Below are 19,343 nucleotides of genomic sequence, written 5' to 3'. Positions count from 1 at the left end.
CAGTGTCAAAGAATGCTTTGGCTTTTTTCTTGAGGGGCACCATCAAGGAAGTGCATTCATCCTGTCAAGACAGTGATATGAAAGTGTTGAAGGTGAATGCGCATGGACTGAGGGCTATTTCTACGTCGGTAGCCTTCCAAAAGAACATGGCACTCAATGACATCTTGAATGCCACATTTTGGTGTAGTAATTCAGTGTTTGCCTCTTCTACCTTCGGGAGGTGAGGATTACATACGAGAACTGCTACTCTTTGGGCCCATATGTCGCAGCAGACAATATATTGGGGACAGAGAGTAGCACTCTTCCTATCTTTTAGAAAATAATGTGTTAGTTTGGACTTTTTAATTTTATTTCTTTTTATTTTTTATTTTTATTATGTTTATGTAGGTGTTTAGTTTTTTGTGGTCTTGGGTAGGCCGCCTTAGGCGGACTTCCCTCCATTAGCCTTGGTTTTACGAAGTTTAACCAGATAGGCTAGGTCAGGTGGTAATGTTTTTGCTTCGCCCTCATAGTAGGGTAAAATGTTTTTGTCACAGTGTGGTCACGCCCCCATTGACAAATCATCTGGAGCGCACCAGCTACATAGGTCACGTCCTTGCTGGCACCTCCAGTGAAGCATTAACAGCATTCGGTGTCTAAACAACACCTATATGATCTGTCACATTGTGGTCACGCTCCCCGTGACAGTTCATTAGAGCGCACCAGCTACACAGGTCACGTCCTTGCTGGCACCTCTAGGAATGCAGTACCGAAATTGGAGGTCTATAATATAGGATCTAGTTGCATTGTGGTCACGCCCCCGTTGACAGATCCTCTAGAACTCAACAGCTTCACAGGTCACTACCTAGCTGGAGTCTCTAGTAAAGCAGAAGCAGACTTGGGTGACGGTACTCACGAAGTCAGCTATGCTAACAGTTAAGGAACCAAAATATCAATCATATATATGCAATTGTTTCCCAAAATCAAATCTGTCTCCCCCTTCCTCCAAAGGTGGGATTCAGCTATATATATATCTGGCAGGTAAGATTCATGAACAAAATGATATTGTTATGATACAATAAAGTTTGTTCATACTTACCTGGCAGATATATATAATCAAAGTGCCCACCCACCTCCCCTCAGGAGACAGTGGCACTAGAAAAATCTGACAGAAAATGGGAATGGTTCCTTACGCCCGCCTCCCAGCGGCGGGAATGGGTACTACCACCTGGCCGACCACTGCGTGTGCCGGGAGTTTTGAAATTCTGTCGGACTTCGGAGAATACAGCTATATATATATCTGCCAGGTAAGTATGAACAAACTTTATTGTATCATAACAATATCATTTTTAAACCCAACAATCTTGCTGTCTGAGTTAGTATTAGAGTAGGGAGCGACTATTAGGAATATGTATAAGGTATTCATGATATGATATATCAAAAGAGGATTTTAAGTATTAGGACAGATAGGAAAGAACATGTCTAGGTCTATCTGAGGGTATTCTTTCAAGTGCCAACCAGGCAGAGTACAGACAGGCAGGTACAACACTACAAGAGGACATCACTACGATCGACGACACCGTCGCAGACGCACCGATGGACATGGTTGTCTCCTCCGTACATGAGAGGCCTAAGGCCACATGGGAGGTCTTCAGTTAACCTCCATACATGAGAGGCCGAGAGCCACATGGGAGGTCTTCAGATTCCCTCCATACATGAGAGGCCGAGAGCCACATGGGAGGTCTTCAGATTCCCTCCATACATGAGAGGCCGAGAGCCACATGGGAGGTCTTCAGTTTTTCCTCTACTCAGGTGAGGCACATAGCCAGCTGAGAGGAAACAGGTTTGTATCCCTTCCGCACTCAATGAGTTTTGACCTTAGGGTAGAGGTGCAGGGAGTTTTTCCCTCCACATATGGCAGGCCTAGAAGGCCACACATGGGAGATTAGCTTGGACGAGTGACAAATGAACTTGAGACTGACTCGCGTACTCAATTATATTGACTGACAACTAGTACAGTGGAGGGCCGGGCAGATTTGATTCCCCACCTCCAAATTAATGTTGTTGATCGGGCTAGTTCAGGTGTTCAGGGGGTGTATTGCAATATGAAGTTTTTATTGTAAAACTAATATTGTAATACCTACCTGAACACCTGAATGATTCCCACCCTCCTCCCCTCTCATACAGAGTTATTGAGTTATGATTGACGTGAGAGGGCAGGTGTGACCGGCCCGTGAGGCAGGGCTACTAGCGGTGGGCTGATAACTAGGTAACGAGGGTGTTTGCCAGGAGATTGGCAACACTGATCGTTTATTTTAACCAAAGATTTGGTAAATTTTTAATAAATGATGGTTCGGGCTGGTAAGTGACCAGGGCTAGTTCAGGTGTTCAGGTAGGTATTACAATATTAGTTTTACAATAAAAACTTCATGTTTGGTACGCTACGGGGGAAAGTCTTGGCCTGGGAGTTCCTGCCTCCTCCCAGGGAGACTTTTCCAACATAGTGGACAGCTCCCGTAGGCATGCTTTACATTCAGCCAAAGTGTGGTGGACTTTGTCAGAGTTCGACCATTTACTCAAAGGTATCTATCGGACTTTTGAGGTTTTTAATTTTCTTGACTGGTCGTTGGGGGCTCTGGCTCGGACTTCAGAGATGGAAGATTCTTCAGAATCCGAGTTACCGAGAAGTATCATGTCCTGTATGGATAAAGCCTTGAGAGATGGAGCTAATGAACTGGCTTCACTTTTTACAGCAGGCGTTTTGAAGAAAAGACATCTTTTGTGCTCGTTCGCTGCGAAAGGAGTCTCGAACGCACAAAAGTCGGAGTTGATGTTCTCTCCTCTTTCAGGACAGCTCTTTCCTCAGGATATCATTAAGGACATCTCGCTCTCCCTCACTCAGAAGGCTACTCAGGAGCTACTGACGTCTTCTGTAAGGAAGTATTTACCTTCTAACATAATGAAGAAGACTCCGAAGGATACAAAGAAAACACAAAAATCACAGCAAGCCCTTTTCGGGGTAGGACTTTTTCCCAGGACCAGGATTTAGAGGGAAAAGAGTTCCAGCCAAAAGAGGTTCGAAAACCTCAACCAAGCAATGATTCAGAAGTCCTCCAGACGTGTGTTGGGGCCAGACTTTTAGACTTCTGGGAAGTCTGGCAAAGCAAAGGAGCGGATCCTTGGTCTGTAAGGGTAGCGAAGGAAGGATACAAGATCCCCTTTCTAAAGAAACCACCTCTCGCTACAGCTCCGAGAGCCCTAGGGGCTCATTACATCGATTTAGAGAAGAGAGAGGCTCTTTGGCATCAAGTTGTCAGCATGTTAGAAAAGGGAGCCATAGAACCAGTTCTGGATCACGAATCCCCAGGTTTTTACAACCGTCTTTTTCTAGTACCGAAGTCATCAGGAGGTTGGAGGCCAGTACTGGACGTAAGTCAGCTAACTTGTTCGTAGAAAAGACCAAGTTTACGATGGAGACGAACGATTCAGTGCTGGCAGCGGTATGACCAGGGGACTGGATGGTAACGCTGGACCTTCAGGATGCGTATTTCCATATTCCGATTCATCCAAGGTCCAGGAAATATTTGAGATTCGTGATCCAGGACAGGATTTATCAATTCAAAGCCCTTTGCTTCGGTCTGTGCACGGCTCCTCAAATTTTTACAAGAATGATGTCGAATGTGGCGAAGTGGCTTCATTTGTTAGGAGTCAGAGTCTCTCTCTACCTCGACGATTGGCTCATAAGAGCACAATCAAAACAGCAATGTCTGGAGGACACGAACATCACATTGGATTTAACTCAGCAGCTGGGTCTGATGGTAAACCTGAAAAAGTCATGGTTGATCCCCTCTCAGGAGCTAGTTTATTTGGGGATTCTGATATCCTCAGTGACTTTTCGGGCTTTTCCGTCACCCGAAAGGCAGACCATGTGCCTTCGGAAAGTGCAAGAATTCCTATTGAAAGACCAATGCTCGGCGAGAGAGTGGATGAGCCTGCTGGGGACACTCTCTTCGTTAGAGCGGTTCATTTCCCTAAGGAGACTTCACATGAGGCCCTTACAGTTCTTTCTGAACGAAGTCTGGCCAAGAAGATCGCAACCAGATTCCTTCCGGTTTCCAATTCCTTCAAAGATAAAGGAGGAATTAAAGTGGTGGCTAGTTCCGGGGAGGTTGTCAGAGGGTACGTCACTCCAGCAGAGGAACCCAGACCGGATATTATTTTCCGACGCGTCAGACGCAGGCTGGGGAGCGACGCTGGGCCCTCGGGAGGAGTCAGGCCTTTGGAACGAAGAAGAGAAAGCTTGGCACATAAACAGGAAGGAACTGATGGCGATCTTCTTGGCTCTGAAAGCGTTCAGACCGTGGATCAGCGGCAAAGTGGTGCAGATCAACGCGGACAATACCACAGCTCTGGCATATATACGAAAACAAGGAGGAACCCACTCGTTGTCCCTTTGCAACTTGGCGAAGGAGATTCTTCTGTGGTCGGAGAGAGAAAACGTCACCCTGCTCACCAGGTTCATTCAAGGAGAGAAGAACGTCAGAGCGGACCTGTTGAGCAGGGACGGACAAGAGCTTTCCACGGAGTGGATGTTGCATCTTCAAGTATGCCAGAGACTGTGGAAGCTCTGTGGCACACCAGTAGTGGATCTTTTCGCTACCGCAGCGACGAAGAGGTTACCGAACTATTGTTCTCCAATCCCGGACCCTCTTGCAGTCGCAGTTGATGCCTTCCTACTAGATTGGACGGGTCTAGACGCGTACGCATTTCCCCCGTTCAAGATTTTAGGAAGGGTAATGAAGAAATTCAGAGAAAGTCGAGGAACAAGGCTGACTCTGATAGCCCCATACTGGCCGGCCCAAACGTGGTTCACAGAGGTACTGGAATGGACAGTGGATTCTCCGAGAAGTCTACCCACGAGAGTAGATCTTCTCAAACAACCCCACTTCGACAGGTTCCACAAGAACACCCTCGCTCTGGGTCTGACTGCGTTCAGACTATCGAAAGACTTGTCAGAGCGAGGGGGTTTTCTAGAGAAGCAGCGAAGGCAGTTGCAAGAGCACGAAGGCCATCAACTATCAAAGTGTACCAGTCGAAGTGGGAGAACTTCCGCAAATGGTGTAAGAATCGGAAGATTTCTTCATCCAGTACCTCTGTGACACAAATTGCAGATTTCCTTCTGTATCTGAAGAAGGAACTGGGTTTGGCTAATCAGACAATTAAAGGTTATAAATGTATGTTGTCTGCAGTGTTTAGGCACAGAGGTTTAGATCTGTCCAACGACGCAGATCTTAGAGATCTTCTCAGATCTTTTAATACAAAGAAGGATCGACATTGCAGAACTCCTTCTTGGAATTTGGATGTCGTTCTCAAGTTCTTGGAAACGGATAGGTTTGAACCTATGGGCAGTGCGTCTTTGCGAGAGCTAACGAAGAAGACTATTTTCTTAGTAGCCTTAGCTACAGCTAAAAGGATTAGCGAGCTGCAAGCTATTGACAAGCAAGTAGGTTGGAAGCACAACAAAGCAGTTTGTTCTTTTCAACAGGAGTTCTTAGCCAAGAATGAGAATCCTTCGCATCCGTGGCCAAGATCATTTGAGATTGAAGGACTGGCTGATCTAGTAGGTCAAGAACAAGAAAGGGTTCGTTTGCCCAGTAAGAGCTTTACGGTTTTACGTAGAAAGAACAAGAAGCATTAGGGGGACTTCATGTTCTCTGTGGTGTTCTGTTAAAGATCCTACTAGACCTATGTCTAAAAACGCGATGGCTTTCTTTGTAAGAGAAGTCATTAAAGAAGCTCATTTACTTTGTCAGGAAGAATGCTTCGGCTTGATTAAGGTTAAAGCTCATGAGGTGAGAGCAGTAGCTACGTCCTTAGCATTCAGGAAAAATTTAGCCCTCAAGGACATTATAGATTCGACGTTTTGGAGGACAAACTCGGTGTTTGCCTCTCATTACCTTAGAGACGTGAAGACAACTTTTGATAATTTTCAAACGTTAGGCCCGTACGTATCCTCAGGTACAGTACTGGGCAAAGGAGTTTCCACCCCATAACCTAATAACATGCTAGGTTTTTATTTTAATTAGGTTATAGTGTTTTTTATGGATGTCTGAGAAGGTTAATACCGGCTCAGTTTTTTGGTGTAGTGTTTATTATAGTATGTGTGTGTGGTTCAGGTGACTAACTTTCCTAGCATGAATGCCCGTGGTAAATGAGGGCTAGGGTTCTCTGTCAGCAGATTGGTCATGTCCAGTTGTCAGACCCTTGTTGTTAGCTTTCTCAACAAACAGGTCACATCCTAGTTGAGAGCTACTAAGGTTTAGCAGGCTAAGAGGCAGGACCTACGAAGTCAGCTACCTTAGCAGGTAAGGAACCTAATAGTAATTTTAAAAATTAGTTAATTTTTGAATTATGACGATGTTGCTGTCTATGACCCACCTCCAAATGTGTCAATCAGCTATATATATACCTGCCAGGTAAGTGTCATGCATAAAAAAGGGATTTTGACGTAGGAAAAATCTATTTCTGGGCGAGGAAGCCGTGTCGCCCAGTGAAATGTGTCCTCTTTAGCACTATTTCTAGTAAAATATTGCTATGATACCAGAGAACTGCTAAATTGGACATGTCAGAAGTCTCTGACTCGCTCACCTAAATAAAAGGTGTCGGTATAGAACTGGGGCGAGTGTTAAACACTAAAGTTTTATGCATACTTACCTGGCAGGTATATATAATTAAATTCCCACCCTCCTCCCCTCAGGAGACAGGGTTCAGAGAAAATCTGAGGAAAACGGGAATAGTTCCAAGTACCAGCGCCACGGGAACGGGGTGGCCATCACCTGAACTACCAGTGTACTAGCGGTTGCCGCGAGTTTTGAAATTCTGCCAGTGCATCAAGAGGATAAGCTATATATATACCTGCCAGGTAAGTATGCATAAAACTTTATTGTATCATAACAATATCATTTTTATTTATACCTACAACATATGTTGTTTACCTGTCTATTCCAGAATTAGCTGTCTCTTACCCTCCACCAAAGGGTGCCAATCAGCTAAGTATATATCTGACAGGTAAGTTGATTGTATGAAAATGATATTGTTATGATACAATAAAGTTTCATACATACTTACCTGGCAGATATATACGATTATGGCCCACCCAGCCTCCCCGCAGGAGACAGGTGGAAGAGAGAAAATATGATAGAAAACGGGAATGGTTCCTAGTCCTGCCGCCCAGGGCAGGCCGGTAGATCACCTGACCTACCTGTAGCGAGTGGCGCGAAATTTGAATTTCTGTCGGGGACGACGGAGTCTTAGCTAAGTATATATATATCTGCCAGGTAAGTATGTATGAAACTTTATAGTATCATAACAATATCATTTTACGAAGAGCGTCACATGCTTATTTTAGTTCGTATGGGGCTTTCATACATCACATTATGGTGACGAAACTTCAATCTTTTGAATGGTGTGCTTAAAGTTGTAATTGTATTCTTGTTTCACCAATTAAATATCGAGTGAATAAGACCCGGCCAGCGTGCTGACGATGGATCGTCCGTGATTGTTACCCTAACTCCGCACAGACTACAAGGAATGTTCCCATTACTACAACAGCCACAAGGGATTGGGGTGTCAAATGTATTTCGTCGTGTTTAGTACTAACCCCCGGGGGGTAAATTACAGTTGACCCCCAAGAACAACAGTAAATTCTTAACAAGCAAACCAAATACTATAGGAACATGTAGTTTCCAAAGAAATACCCGACGCGGAGTTATTACCTAGATTTACCCCTTTGTCCACGAGTTGCAACCCCTTTCCTTCCTTTTATCATACCTCCATTCATGTTCTCTTCCTTCCAACTTAATGTTCACTTTCCAACCTCCCCTAACAATTGTTTCAACATTATTTTCAGTGCTGAATAACCTCTTAGGTCCAAGCATTTTGCATTTGGTTTAAAGTTTACATTCCAATCCAGTGCAGATGATAGGTTCCCTTGAGTTGAGGTGTCATGGAATTTTATTTTTTGGATTGAGGTGTAAAATTTATTTGCTTATAGTATAGGCTAAACTTGGGATAAAAGATTCCGATATTGTATTGTATTTGCACAACCATTGTGTAAAGAATTTAGTTTGTGTATTATTCTCATTTGAGATTTCAGTGACTTCCTGTAAATATCATCCTTAGAGGTTCTGATGTCTTCATCCAAAGAAAATTAAGAATATAGTTTACAAACCAAAATTAATTTAATGAAAAAATGAATGAAAAAGAAACAAGCATTGTACAGAGGGACAAAAGAAAGTAATCACCTCCTACTATGAGATTCAGGGTCTCTGTAACACGGTTTTTTGGACTTTGCTCCTTGTCAAAGCATCGGATGTAGCTGAAAGTTGACATATGTATATTTTACAACCACACACAAATTTTGTCAGCATTATCAATAACCTTAACCCGATAGTTTTAATTTTTATAGAGTAAAAATGATCTAGCCGACGCCATGGCCAATGATTACGAGCCAAGAGTCGAAAAACATTCATTACGTAAGCAAGGTAAACAAACACCTTTTGACTAAATGTTGCCCTGCCCATCCACCAGACAGAAATTCCATCGGCTCTGAAACCCAAAGACTTTATGAATGGCGGAACGATACATAGATGTGGGTGGGGTATCAGTGCTAGCGTAGTAATACTACTGTAGCAGTAGTGCCGCAACAGTATAGCAGTAATATACATGAATTAAACGTTTAGACCAACTACTGGGATCCTTGAGGATCATTTAGCACTTCTTACAACTACTCGAGAAATTAGTTTTTATAGCCAGAAGTTAAATTTTCTAATCCAACAATGCCCATGGTAGCCTTCAGTGTTATCCTGAATTATAACGAGGCGAAAGTGGGTGGAGCCTCATGAAGTCACCATTCTGACGATAATTATTGGTGAAGGTTTAAAGCCAATATACGGTACCGGCTATTTTTTTTCAGTAAATAGGTAGATAGCCAATAAATAAAAATTGCTTGACATTGGATATAGCAGTTATCAAATCAAGCTTGTCTACTATGTTTTTGGTAATTACCAACTATTCCCTATATCTTGTCAATCTGATTGTGACCTATAAAGTAGACTGTAATTTCTTTGGAAACTTATTTTGGGAGTTAGACTAATAATCGAAGTGTTTTTGTATTTATTAACATATTTTGTTGGTTTGTTCATTATGACAATTATCAGTGGAGAGGTTCCAGAGTTCATAAAGGTGTACTGCTTTGCTTGTATTTAAATTTGTATGTCATTGTTGCCAGAGGTCTAGCCTTCGTTACGTATAGCCAATCATCCATCAAGAAAGAGGGAAGAAATTATGTCATAAGTTACGTAACGAGTGCGTTCGAAACCTTTTCTCTGAGTAAGTTGGCCCGTCTTCAAAAAAGGTCACTTTTACATTATAAGTACCAAATTTATTCAACCTACGTAGTGCAGAATACACTCAAAATTTGTGTTGATATAATATGTATTGTGAATAAGCATTATATTTATGAAATGCATAGATAAAAAGTTATTGCGAAAAAACCGTGTTACAGAGGCCCTGAATCTCATAGTAAGTAGTAAGCCAGAGTTTAGATTGTATTACTACACAAAATTAAAAGATTAAGTTTTACTTGACCTATAAATTTTTTATTTGCAGTCTTATAATTGGCTGAAATCACTTTACATCCTTATGCGAGCAGAGTATTAATATGTAAAATTCCCTTTGCATATTCCTTGCTCAAGCGAAGAGAAGTTAAGAATATAAAGGAACAACCTTGGACAGGTCAGATACTGGTATGAGGTTGAAAAAGTCCTAACTCTATGCATCTGTGTATATAAAGTGGTAAATATGGCACAGCTTGCTTTGTATATGTAGTAATTTGAGCTCGGTTTTTTGTTTTCAGGATTTTGCGGCCTTGTTGTCCACAAGTGTTCGAAAGGATGCACAGTTTTGTGGGTCTGCTCTTGAGGCAGTAGAAGACATAAAGCCTGGTTCCAAATTACTGGTCGGAGGTAAGACAGGCACTTATTTCTTAGTCAGTACTCTGGCAAAGTGAAGGTTCAGTTTTCTTGATTAATTTAGTATTATCCAGCACTATACGTAGGTTGATGTATAGAGTTCAATTCTGTTGTTTTAGTTTAATACATATTTTATTGTTTCAGGTTTTGGTCTTTGTGGAATTCCAGAGAATCTTATTGGCGCATTAGTGGAAACCAAAGTTGATGGCCTTACTGTTGTAAGTAACAATGCTGGCATTGACAACTTTGGATTAGGACTGTTGTTAGCACAGAGACAGATCAAGCGTATGATATCTTCTTATGTTGGAGAAAATGCAGAGTTTGAACGACAATATTTAAGCGGAGAATTGGAGGTTGAATTGACACCCCAGGTGAGATGGTATTTGCAATTTGTTAAAAAAATATCACTGTGGCATTCTATGTTAGTTGAGGTTTGATAAACTTTAAAACATTCAAATGTTATGGCTAAAAGATATAATTTTTGTCAGTTTTATGATCTTTCCACATCTTGGTCACAAGTGTACTGTGGTTAGTTAATGTCTCTTAGAGCAGTGAAATGCAGTCTAGGAGCTTCTAGTTTTCAGACATTTGCATTTATTTAAAGCAGTTGCAGTACTCACATCACCTTAACATGGATTCAAATAGAATTGAAAGAGAATTATTTAAAAATTTGATTTAAGGATGTTCAGGGGTATTTTAAATTTTACAATGATGCAGTTATTTGAGGCTTCAGTGATCTATGACAGTTTTGTGTTTGAGCATGTGTGTTATGCAGACACCATCTACTTATGAACATTCATCAAACAAACATTCAGAGATTGCAAATTAAAGGGCCCCATACACTGAACAATTGGCTGTACGTATTGTTTGCAAAAAACATTATGTATTGGCTTGTCTGAATGCAAAAGTGGCCAGAGTTTTGTGTTCTGAATGATCTCGGCAGGAATCTGTCATGACCAGGCTGCTGGCTCGTGACTTATGTCGGTCATATACTGGTTGTTAAATGTAGTATGTGTTTGTCTGCCGAAATGTTGCTTTTGCGCACACCTCGTCTGGAGATGATGCCATGTCTTCCCGAGACAAAATCTTTGTTTTGACTGAAATTGGTGTGGAGATTGTTCATACTGTCAGAATAGTGTGTGTGTGTGTGTGTGTGTCGATAATGACAGTCATTCAAACAATTGTTCACACGATCATTCAGTGTATGCGACCCTTAAAATTGTTCAGAGCACTCTCCTTTGCTACCCATTATTTCAAAATTTGTTGTGCTCGCCTCTTCTATAAAATACAGTACTGTATGTACAATATATCGTGTATTGATCTTATATCATACTAAACTTAAATATGCGTGAAGAGTACAGAACCAACTTCAAACAATTCAGCATAGGAACAGCCATCTAGAACTTAATGCATTTTTAAGTAGGGTGGTGTCTTGCATTGCGCAACTGTTCATGTATGTGCTATATGTAGCTGTTATTCCAATCATTGCAATATAAAATTTCCAAGTACCGTATATACTCGCATATTATGCGACTTTTGAAACCTAATCTTGAAGCTAGTTTTAAAGGGGCCGCATCATACACGCATTATAAAATTAGCGTACCGTCTATGCTTTCCCAAATCGGCAGATTGCGATAGTTACTATCAGAGGAAAACAGTAGATCTTTTAAAAAGTTATGCTTTACTTAATTCACTATATCCAATAATATTGTATGTATTCTCATATTACTATTGTATTTTAAGATACAAAAGAGCGATCGAGCGCCATTTGCATTATTTTGGTTTATACAACATGTGTAACTGTTCTAGACTAACCATCTATAATTTCTAAATCAGTTGATTAAGGCACAATACCAAAGGATTTTTTACTTTTTGTTTTACTCGGTAAAAGAAACATTTGTTACTTGCACTATTATTTTTAATTTAGGATACACAGGCAAGAGAAAATTTATTAAAGTAAAAAAATGCATAAAATTAATAAACTAAAATCCTCCAAAGTCGCTCTCCGTGTCTGTATCATCAAATAAGGCTCTGAATTCTTCGCCATCAAGGCAGTCATAATATTCGTCATCTTCCAGATCTTTGATCATTTCATCTCCTGCATCTTCGTATAGGACATCGTCAATTCATATGGAAGGTATAGTCTTGTCACCGTGGCGAGCTCTCTGGCGTGGCTTTTAAAGATCTGCCCTTATGCTAATTTTACAAAAATAACAACTGCCCATGTGTGACAGACCTTTGAATGTCCGTGAGACAAACCCCGAGGCTATAATTATAAGACTATAAGGGGTTTTCATTCCCAGGTACTTTAATCTCCTTCCTATTCGGCCCTGCTCTCTCTCTCTCTTTCTCTCTCTCTGTCTCCCCTAAATCTTACAGCCGTCCGAGCGAGAGCTTTTTTATGGGACAACATAGGCCCGCATTTCGCATTTTCCACACCTATTTATTTTGTAGACGATTGCCCTTTCTCGGCTGTGAATTTGATGCCTATCCATGGCTGTGAGATGACCAGGAATCAAGGAATAATCAGTCATTGTTTCCTATCTATTATTTTGTCAGAGAGAGAGAGAGAGAGAGAGAGAAGATAGAGACGAGAGAGGGGAGAGAGAGAGAGAGAGAGAGAGAGAGAGAGAGAGAGAGAGAGAGAGAGAGAATCTGTCTGTATGCGATTGTTTATTTTCTCACTCGTCAAACTTACTCTTATGCTTTATTTCATATTTCCTTGCTCACCAATTTATTCTATACCTACGATATTAAGAAATCAAGTAGAAGGGAGAACTGCCTCCACACTGTACAGTGTGGATTTAAACGCACGTGGAACTGCTTGAAATATTCGCAACAGCACCGAAATGATATGCCATGTTGATAGAAAATCTGACTCCCTTTCTTGTTATTGCATAAAAAAAACTTTATCAATCGTGAACCTTCGTAGTTTATTTAGAATTCTGTGTAACGGAAAAGATAATATTTGATATCTGTAATGGGAGAAATTGTTTTATCCCTGTTGTTATAAATTTGGCAGATATGCGGAGATTAAACACATGGGAGGACCAAAACAGCCAGCCAGAGAGCTCTGCTCATTTTGTAAATACTATACGTAGTTTGGTGTGCTAGCCTTTTCCAATTCATTTGGGTGTGCACTGCAGCTGTTGCTACTGCTACTCAAATTATGGCATTTTTCTTACTAATCCCAAGAATTGACCATGGAAAATCCCAAGATTAACCAAAAATCCCAAGATAATAAAATAATTGACATATGCCAAGCCTTGAAGTCCTAAATATTTAATCTGTCTGTCCGTCTGTCTATCAGGAAAAGATACTGACACTAATTTGAATTGACAGTATCTATCCACAGAGAGAGAGAGAGAGAGAGAGAGAGAGAGAGAGAGAGAGAGAGAGAGAGAGAGAGAGAGAGAGAGAGAGTATATTTAACCAGTGGGCATTAGTACATATGCAGGCAGTGTGTTCTTGCTTGTTAAAAAATGTGCAGTATGGGTTAAGTGTTAACATGAGTCTCTGAAACCAATAGGTATTAGCACATGTGTTACTGAATGTGTGTGTGTGTGTGTGTGGTTATGGGCATACTGTTAAAAAATGTGCTGTACCAACAGGTAATACCTACATCTTTAGAAGATGAAACAAACAAAAAAATTTTGTTGTTGTTAGTCGCGGGGGCTATAAAGGGTGTGACCAGGAGACAGAAAGATTAACATTTTTCCAGAGATTAAAAAGCTGAATTTTGTTTTGAAGGTATGTCAACAGTGTTAGTAAATAGGTATCATCTTCTAAAGAATTTTTTTTTTTCTTTTTTCTTTTTGCAGAAGAATCTTCAAACCATTTTGCATTCAAAGTCATGAGAAGGAATCATTCTATTCTTCAAGTAATCAGTAAAATACTTACACTATTAAAAACTAAAACTACGTACTGTATGCAAAACACACACATCATTGTCAGCTTCGCGTGTGTAAACGTTCATTCCAAGAAATTCACAGAGTAGTATAAACAACTGATTGGCTGGTTGGTAGTCATGGAGATCTGTTATCCAATGACTGCCCTCTGCTTCTGTTCTATTTATAGACATATGCCGTACTTTGAACGTTACCATGATCATGATTTTCTGACTGCTGACGGCAAAAATTACTTAATAACTTTCTTTATATAATAATTTCTTTGTGAAAACAATAATATAATATGATCATTTGAACTTTAATGTATAGTGGTATGAAAAATATCAGTGTATCGTAGTGATGCGTCATCACTATAGTGGTATGAAAATACCACATTGTGTTGTAGCGATGCATCATCACTAAGTACAAATTCTTTTCCCGGACCATCCTCAAAATTTTACAACTCTTAAACTTCAAGATCGATATGGTGAAATATATTTTGTAGTCATACTTTTTGTTAAAATTCACAAGTTGAACTGCAAAACATTATTATATTTTGATTGTTATGTACATATATTTTTTTGCGTTTTACGGAATGTTTGTTTTGAAAATAATAGCTATTAGTGAACGTATGGTATTATTTGTCCCACTATTTTATTATAGTAGGTGATCTTAATTATCTCGCATTCATTAACGTGCGATATTAACAGTATTATATTAATATTTATTTACATAAGCTGTAATTTTAAATAACAATAATGAAAAACAAAGTGAAAAAACGTTTTTAAATATGTAATTGACCTGGCAGTTATATACATAGCTATATTCTCTGACGTCACGATAGACTTTTCGAAACTCGCGGCAATCGCCATCCGTCGGTCAGGTGATCGTTACCTGTACGCCCTCTAGATAGTTACCTGGAAACCTCAGATTTTCTCTGTCGCCCGAGCCAGCAACTTCGTTGTTGTGGGCTCCTCGATAGGTCTTTCGTACTCGCTAGAGTATTTCATCGTTGGGTGAAGTATTTTATTGGCTTTCACTGTTGTTGACTTGGATTGATTTTGGATTACTCAATTAACAATGTCGGACTCGGGAGTTGTTTATAGAGTCTGCTGTAACGGGGGTTGTAGGGTTAGAATTCCCAAAGCTTCTCTTGATCCCCACACACTTTGTGTGAGTTGTAGGGGTAGAATTTGTTCTTTTGAGAATAGATGTGATGAGTGTTTGATTTTGGATGACAAGGAGTGGAAGGAGTTGGACAAGTATGTCCGTAAGCTCGAGAGAGATAGAATTAGAAGAACTAAGAATTCCCTTTCCCGTTCATCAACAAGTCAGGAAGTGGTAGATAATCCCATAGTTCCTTCCCCAGCTCCTTCTGAGCGTAATTTAGTAGAAGTATCAGCTCCCGAACCTGTCTCCGAGTCGGGGGCGAAGGACTCGACCTTTGCAGGTATTCAAGCGGTGCTTGAAAATATGGGACAACAGATTGCCTCTCTTACTGAGCAGGGCAATCGCACTTGGACTGTCGTAAGTGCTTTAAGTGCAGGTGCTAAAGTCAGTGTAAGTGATAAGTTTAGTGTTAGTGCCAGTGTAGTGGAGGGTGCGTCCGATCGGTCCTGTCGCGCTCCTAGACCCAGACCTCTTACAAGCTCCCGGACCCATGGGAGACGTAAAGTCGAAAGTCTAAGGGAGGCGAGAGGCTCTAGTATCCGGTCGGGCGTGCCCTCAAGCAAACCTGCTGACGCTTCCCAGGTTGCTTCAGACAGCCGTAGAAAAGGCGCGTCGAGTGTGTTTGGTTCGTCATCCGATGACGTCTCCCCGCGTCGAGGATGGCGACACTCTACTTCCTCTCGTCCTCTCAAGAGGAAATTACCTCGTGTTTGTGAGGTCTCATCAGATGAGCAACTGCCGGGCTGCAGTCACTGGAGTTGTCCGGAGAGGTTTTCGTCATCGGAAGCCTCACCAGCTAAACAGAACAAGACAGCGCTTTCGATGCACGCTCCTCTTCCTCCTTCGACTTGGGAGGATTTACCTAGGAAGCTTCCTACCAAGCGTCCTCAGGAAGCCTTAGAAGGATCGACTCCTCTGGCTGCAGTTCGTGCGGGCGAATCTGACGAGTTACCCTCTCCCTCGAGGGACAATGAAGCCAAGAATATGCTGCAAGATATGCAACAGCAGCTGTCTGTACTTATGGAAAAGCTGCAAGAACCCAAGCGTCAGTCTGATGCCCTGGGAGTGATGAAGACTTCGCGAAGCGTCAACGCCAAGAAGAACACAGACAACCAGGACGCTTCCGATTTACTCGGACATGACGCTTCTGAGCGTGACACCAGCGTGCGTAAGAGCAAAGAGCGTGACGCCAGCGCGCGTGAGAGAGAAGGACGTGACGCCGACGCTCGTAAGCATGACGCCTCGGCGGTTTCTGATGCCAAGGAAGGCATCGAGACCAATGACGCTCAGGCTTTGGCTTTAACTACATCATCCGATGCGGAACGAGATAGAGAGAGACCTTCGGAGATGTTGGAGGTAGTTTCGGAAGAGGAGACGAAAGAACAAGTTCCTCCCTCCGACTATAAGACTCTTATGCTTCTATTTCAAGAGCTTTTTGAAACAGATTTCAAGCCCGCAGCACCTCGTTCTCCCCTGTCTCAGTTCCTTTGTGGAAGAACACAGAATAAGACTGCCTATACTAAGATGGTTCTTTCCATTTCGGCCAAGAAAGCGCTTGCGAGGATGAACGACTGGATGAGAGAGAAAAAGGAGCGAGGCAAAACTGCTTTCGTTTTTCCTCCTGCAAGATTGGCTTCGAAATCCAGCGTTTGGTACAAGACTGGGGAAGTTCTGGGCCTGGGAGTACCTGCCTCCTCTCAGGCAGACTTCTCCAGTATCGTCGATGCCAATCGTAGACACGCCTTAACAGCAGTGAAGGTGATGTGGTCGATGCAAGAGTTCGATCATTTACTGAAGGGCGTGTTTAGAGTGTTTGAGGTCCTGAACTTTCTAGACTGGTCTCTTGAGTGCTCTCGCCAAGAAAGTGGAAGAGAAGGATTCAACGGACATATCTAACCTTCTGAGTATGATGTCTTGAATGGACAAGGCTTTACGTGATGGAACTAATGAAGTGGCAGCGATTTTCACGGCAGGGATCGTGAAGAAAAGGTCCCTCCTCTGCTCCTTTACAGTAAAGGGGTCACACAGGTACAAAGAGCAGAGCTTTTGTTTGGCCCCTTTGCTAAATTTCTTTTTCCACAGGAGATTATTAGAGATATTGCCACTTCATTGACTCAGAAGACCACACAGGACCTAATATCGAAGGCAGCCAGTGGGGTTTTGCCTTCTTCGTTTGCGACCAAGAGAGCGAGAGAGGAGAAGCAACCACAACATTTTTTTGTTTTTTTCGAGGAAAACAGCCCCGGGGAGGGGACGTCGGGAACTTCTAGAAAGCCCTCCAGAAAAGGTGGCAAGCTTCCTTCCAAAAGGAGGCCATGATCAGACAGTCCTTCAGACACAAGTAGGACCCTTCAGATACTAAGGGAGGGCTACAAGATCCCTTTTTACGCCAAACCTCCCATAGTTTTAGATCCCCTCGACTTAACAGCGAATTACAGGGACAGCAGCAAGAGATTCGCGTTAAAAGAACAAGTAGAGCTTATGCTCTTAAAAAAGGCGATAGAACCTGTTTCACCCCAAGAGAATCCGGGGTTCTACAGTCGACTGTTTTTGGTACCCAAGAGCTCGGGAGGATGGAGACCCGTTCTGGACGTTAGTGCCCTAAACGCCTTCGTCCTGAAGATGAAATTCACGATGGAGACAACGCAATCAGTGCTATTGGCGTTGAGACCGGGAGATTGGATGGTCTCATTAGACCTACAGGACGCTTATTTTCATGTCCCCATCCACCTGAGCTCTCGGAAGTAGCTCAGGTTCTTATTCGAAGAAAGAGTATTCCAGTTCAGGGCTCTTTACTTCGGGCTCAGCACGGCGCCACAAATATTCACAGCTATTATGGCGAATGTAGCCAAATGGCTACACGAAGCGGGGATCCGCATTTCTCTTTATCTGGACGATTGGCTTCTCAGGGCCAACTCCAAGAAACAGTGTCTGGAGGATATGAAAATAACCCTCAACCTAGTACGGGAACTAGGGCTAGTGGTGAACCTGGAAAAGTCTCACCTGGAGCCCTCTCGCTCGATCATTTATTTGGGAGTTCTGATGAACTCTCAGGATTTTCGGGCTTCTCCCTCCAAGGAGAGACAAGACCAATGCCTGAATCGGGTGCAGGAATTCCTGGGGAGACAACAATGTTCGGCGAGGGAATGGATGAGTCTTTTGGGGACCATTTCCTCGATCGAACAGTTCGTCTCACTGGGAAGACTGCACCTCAGACCTCTGCAATTTTACCTCAACAAAAATTGGAAAAGGAAGGAACAAAGGCTTTCAGACACCTTCCCAATTTCAGCAGAGGTCAAGAAAGACTTGATGTGGTGGCTGGATCCAGCAAAGCTGGGAGAAGGAGTTTCACTTCAACAATTGAACCCACAGCTAATACTGTTCTCAGACGCATCCGACCTAGGCTGGGGAGCGACTCTGTGCAACAGGGAAATTTCGGGAAGATGGAGCGAAACCGAAAGAAATTGGCATATCAACAAGAAAGAGCTAATGGCAGCTTTTCTAGCTCTTCAGGCATTCGAGGAATGTGTGGCAGGCAAAGTAGTGGAAATAAGCATGGACAACGTGATTGCTCTAGGGTATGTCAAGAAACAAGGAGGCACCTACTCCTTTTCTCTGAACGAGACAGCCAAGAATCTGTTGCTATGGGCAAAGGACAGAAATATCGTCCTCCAAACGAGGTTTGTACAAGGAGAATTAATGTCAGAGCGGACCTCTTGAGCCGGAAAAATCAGGTCCTGCCAACAGAATGGACTCTCAAGTTAGAGGTATGCGAAATGCTATGGAGGTTATGGGGGCAACCTTCCATAAACTTGTTTGCAACCAACAAGACAAGGAGGATGCAGACGTTCTGCTCACCGGTGCCAGATCCACAAGCGGTAGCAGTAGACGCGTTCCTCATGAACTGGGAAGGACTGGATCTGTATGCCTTCCCTCCCTTCAAAGTGATACACAAAGTATTAAAGAAGTTCGCGCAGTCCGAAGGAACCAGAATGACCCTGATAGCCCCGTACTGGCCGACGTGAGACTGGTTCGCAGAGATGTTGCAGTGGCTAGTGGAAGTTCCAAGAACCCTTCCGTTGCTTCCAGATCTGCTCAGACAGCCCCACTTCAAACGGTATCACAGAAATACCCGCGCTCTTCAGCTAACTGCCTTTCGACTGTCGAAAAGCTCCTTAGAGCTAGAGGCTTTTTGCGAGAGGCAGCTAAAGCTATCGCCAGATCAAGAAGCCGCTTCGACCATCAACGTCTACCAGTCAAAGTGGGAGATATTTAG

The 19,343-nt window shown here is 42.5% G+C and overlaps 1 protein-coding gene across 1 annotated transcript in view; it reads left to right on the top strand.

Annotated features, from left to right (window-relative positions):
* Window positions 1-19,343, top strand: part of LOC135204086 (succinyl-CoA:3-ketoacid coenzyme A transferase 1, mitochondrial-like) — a 142,397-nt gene that overhangs the window by 23,110 nt on the left and 99,944 nt on the right. Inside the window, exons 2-3 of the mRNA XM_064234084.1 lie at window positions 9,896-10,004; window positions 10,155-10,381. Coding sequence (XP_064090154.1) covers window positions 9,896-10,004; window positions 10,155-10,381 — 336 coding nt within the window. The remainder of the gene's footprint in view (window positions 1-9,895; window positions 10,005-10,154; window positions 10,382-19,343) is intronic.

This window comes from Macrobrachium nipponense, chromosome 44 (assembly GCF_015104395.2).
Source record: "Macrobrachium nipponense isolate FS-2020 chromosome 44, ASM1510439v2, whole genome shotgun sequence".
Taxonomy (NCBI): domain Eukaryota; kingdom Metazoa; phylum Arthropoda; class Malacostraca; order Decapoda; family Palaemonidae; genus Macrobrachium; species Macrobrachium nipponense.
Note: the sequence above shows the minus strand (reverse complement) of the source record. Positions and strands in the feature narration are given on the sequence as shown.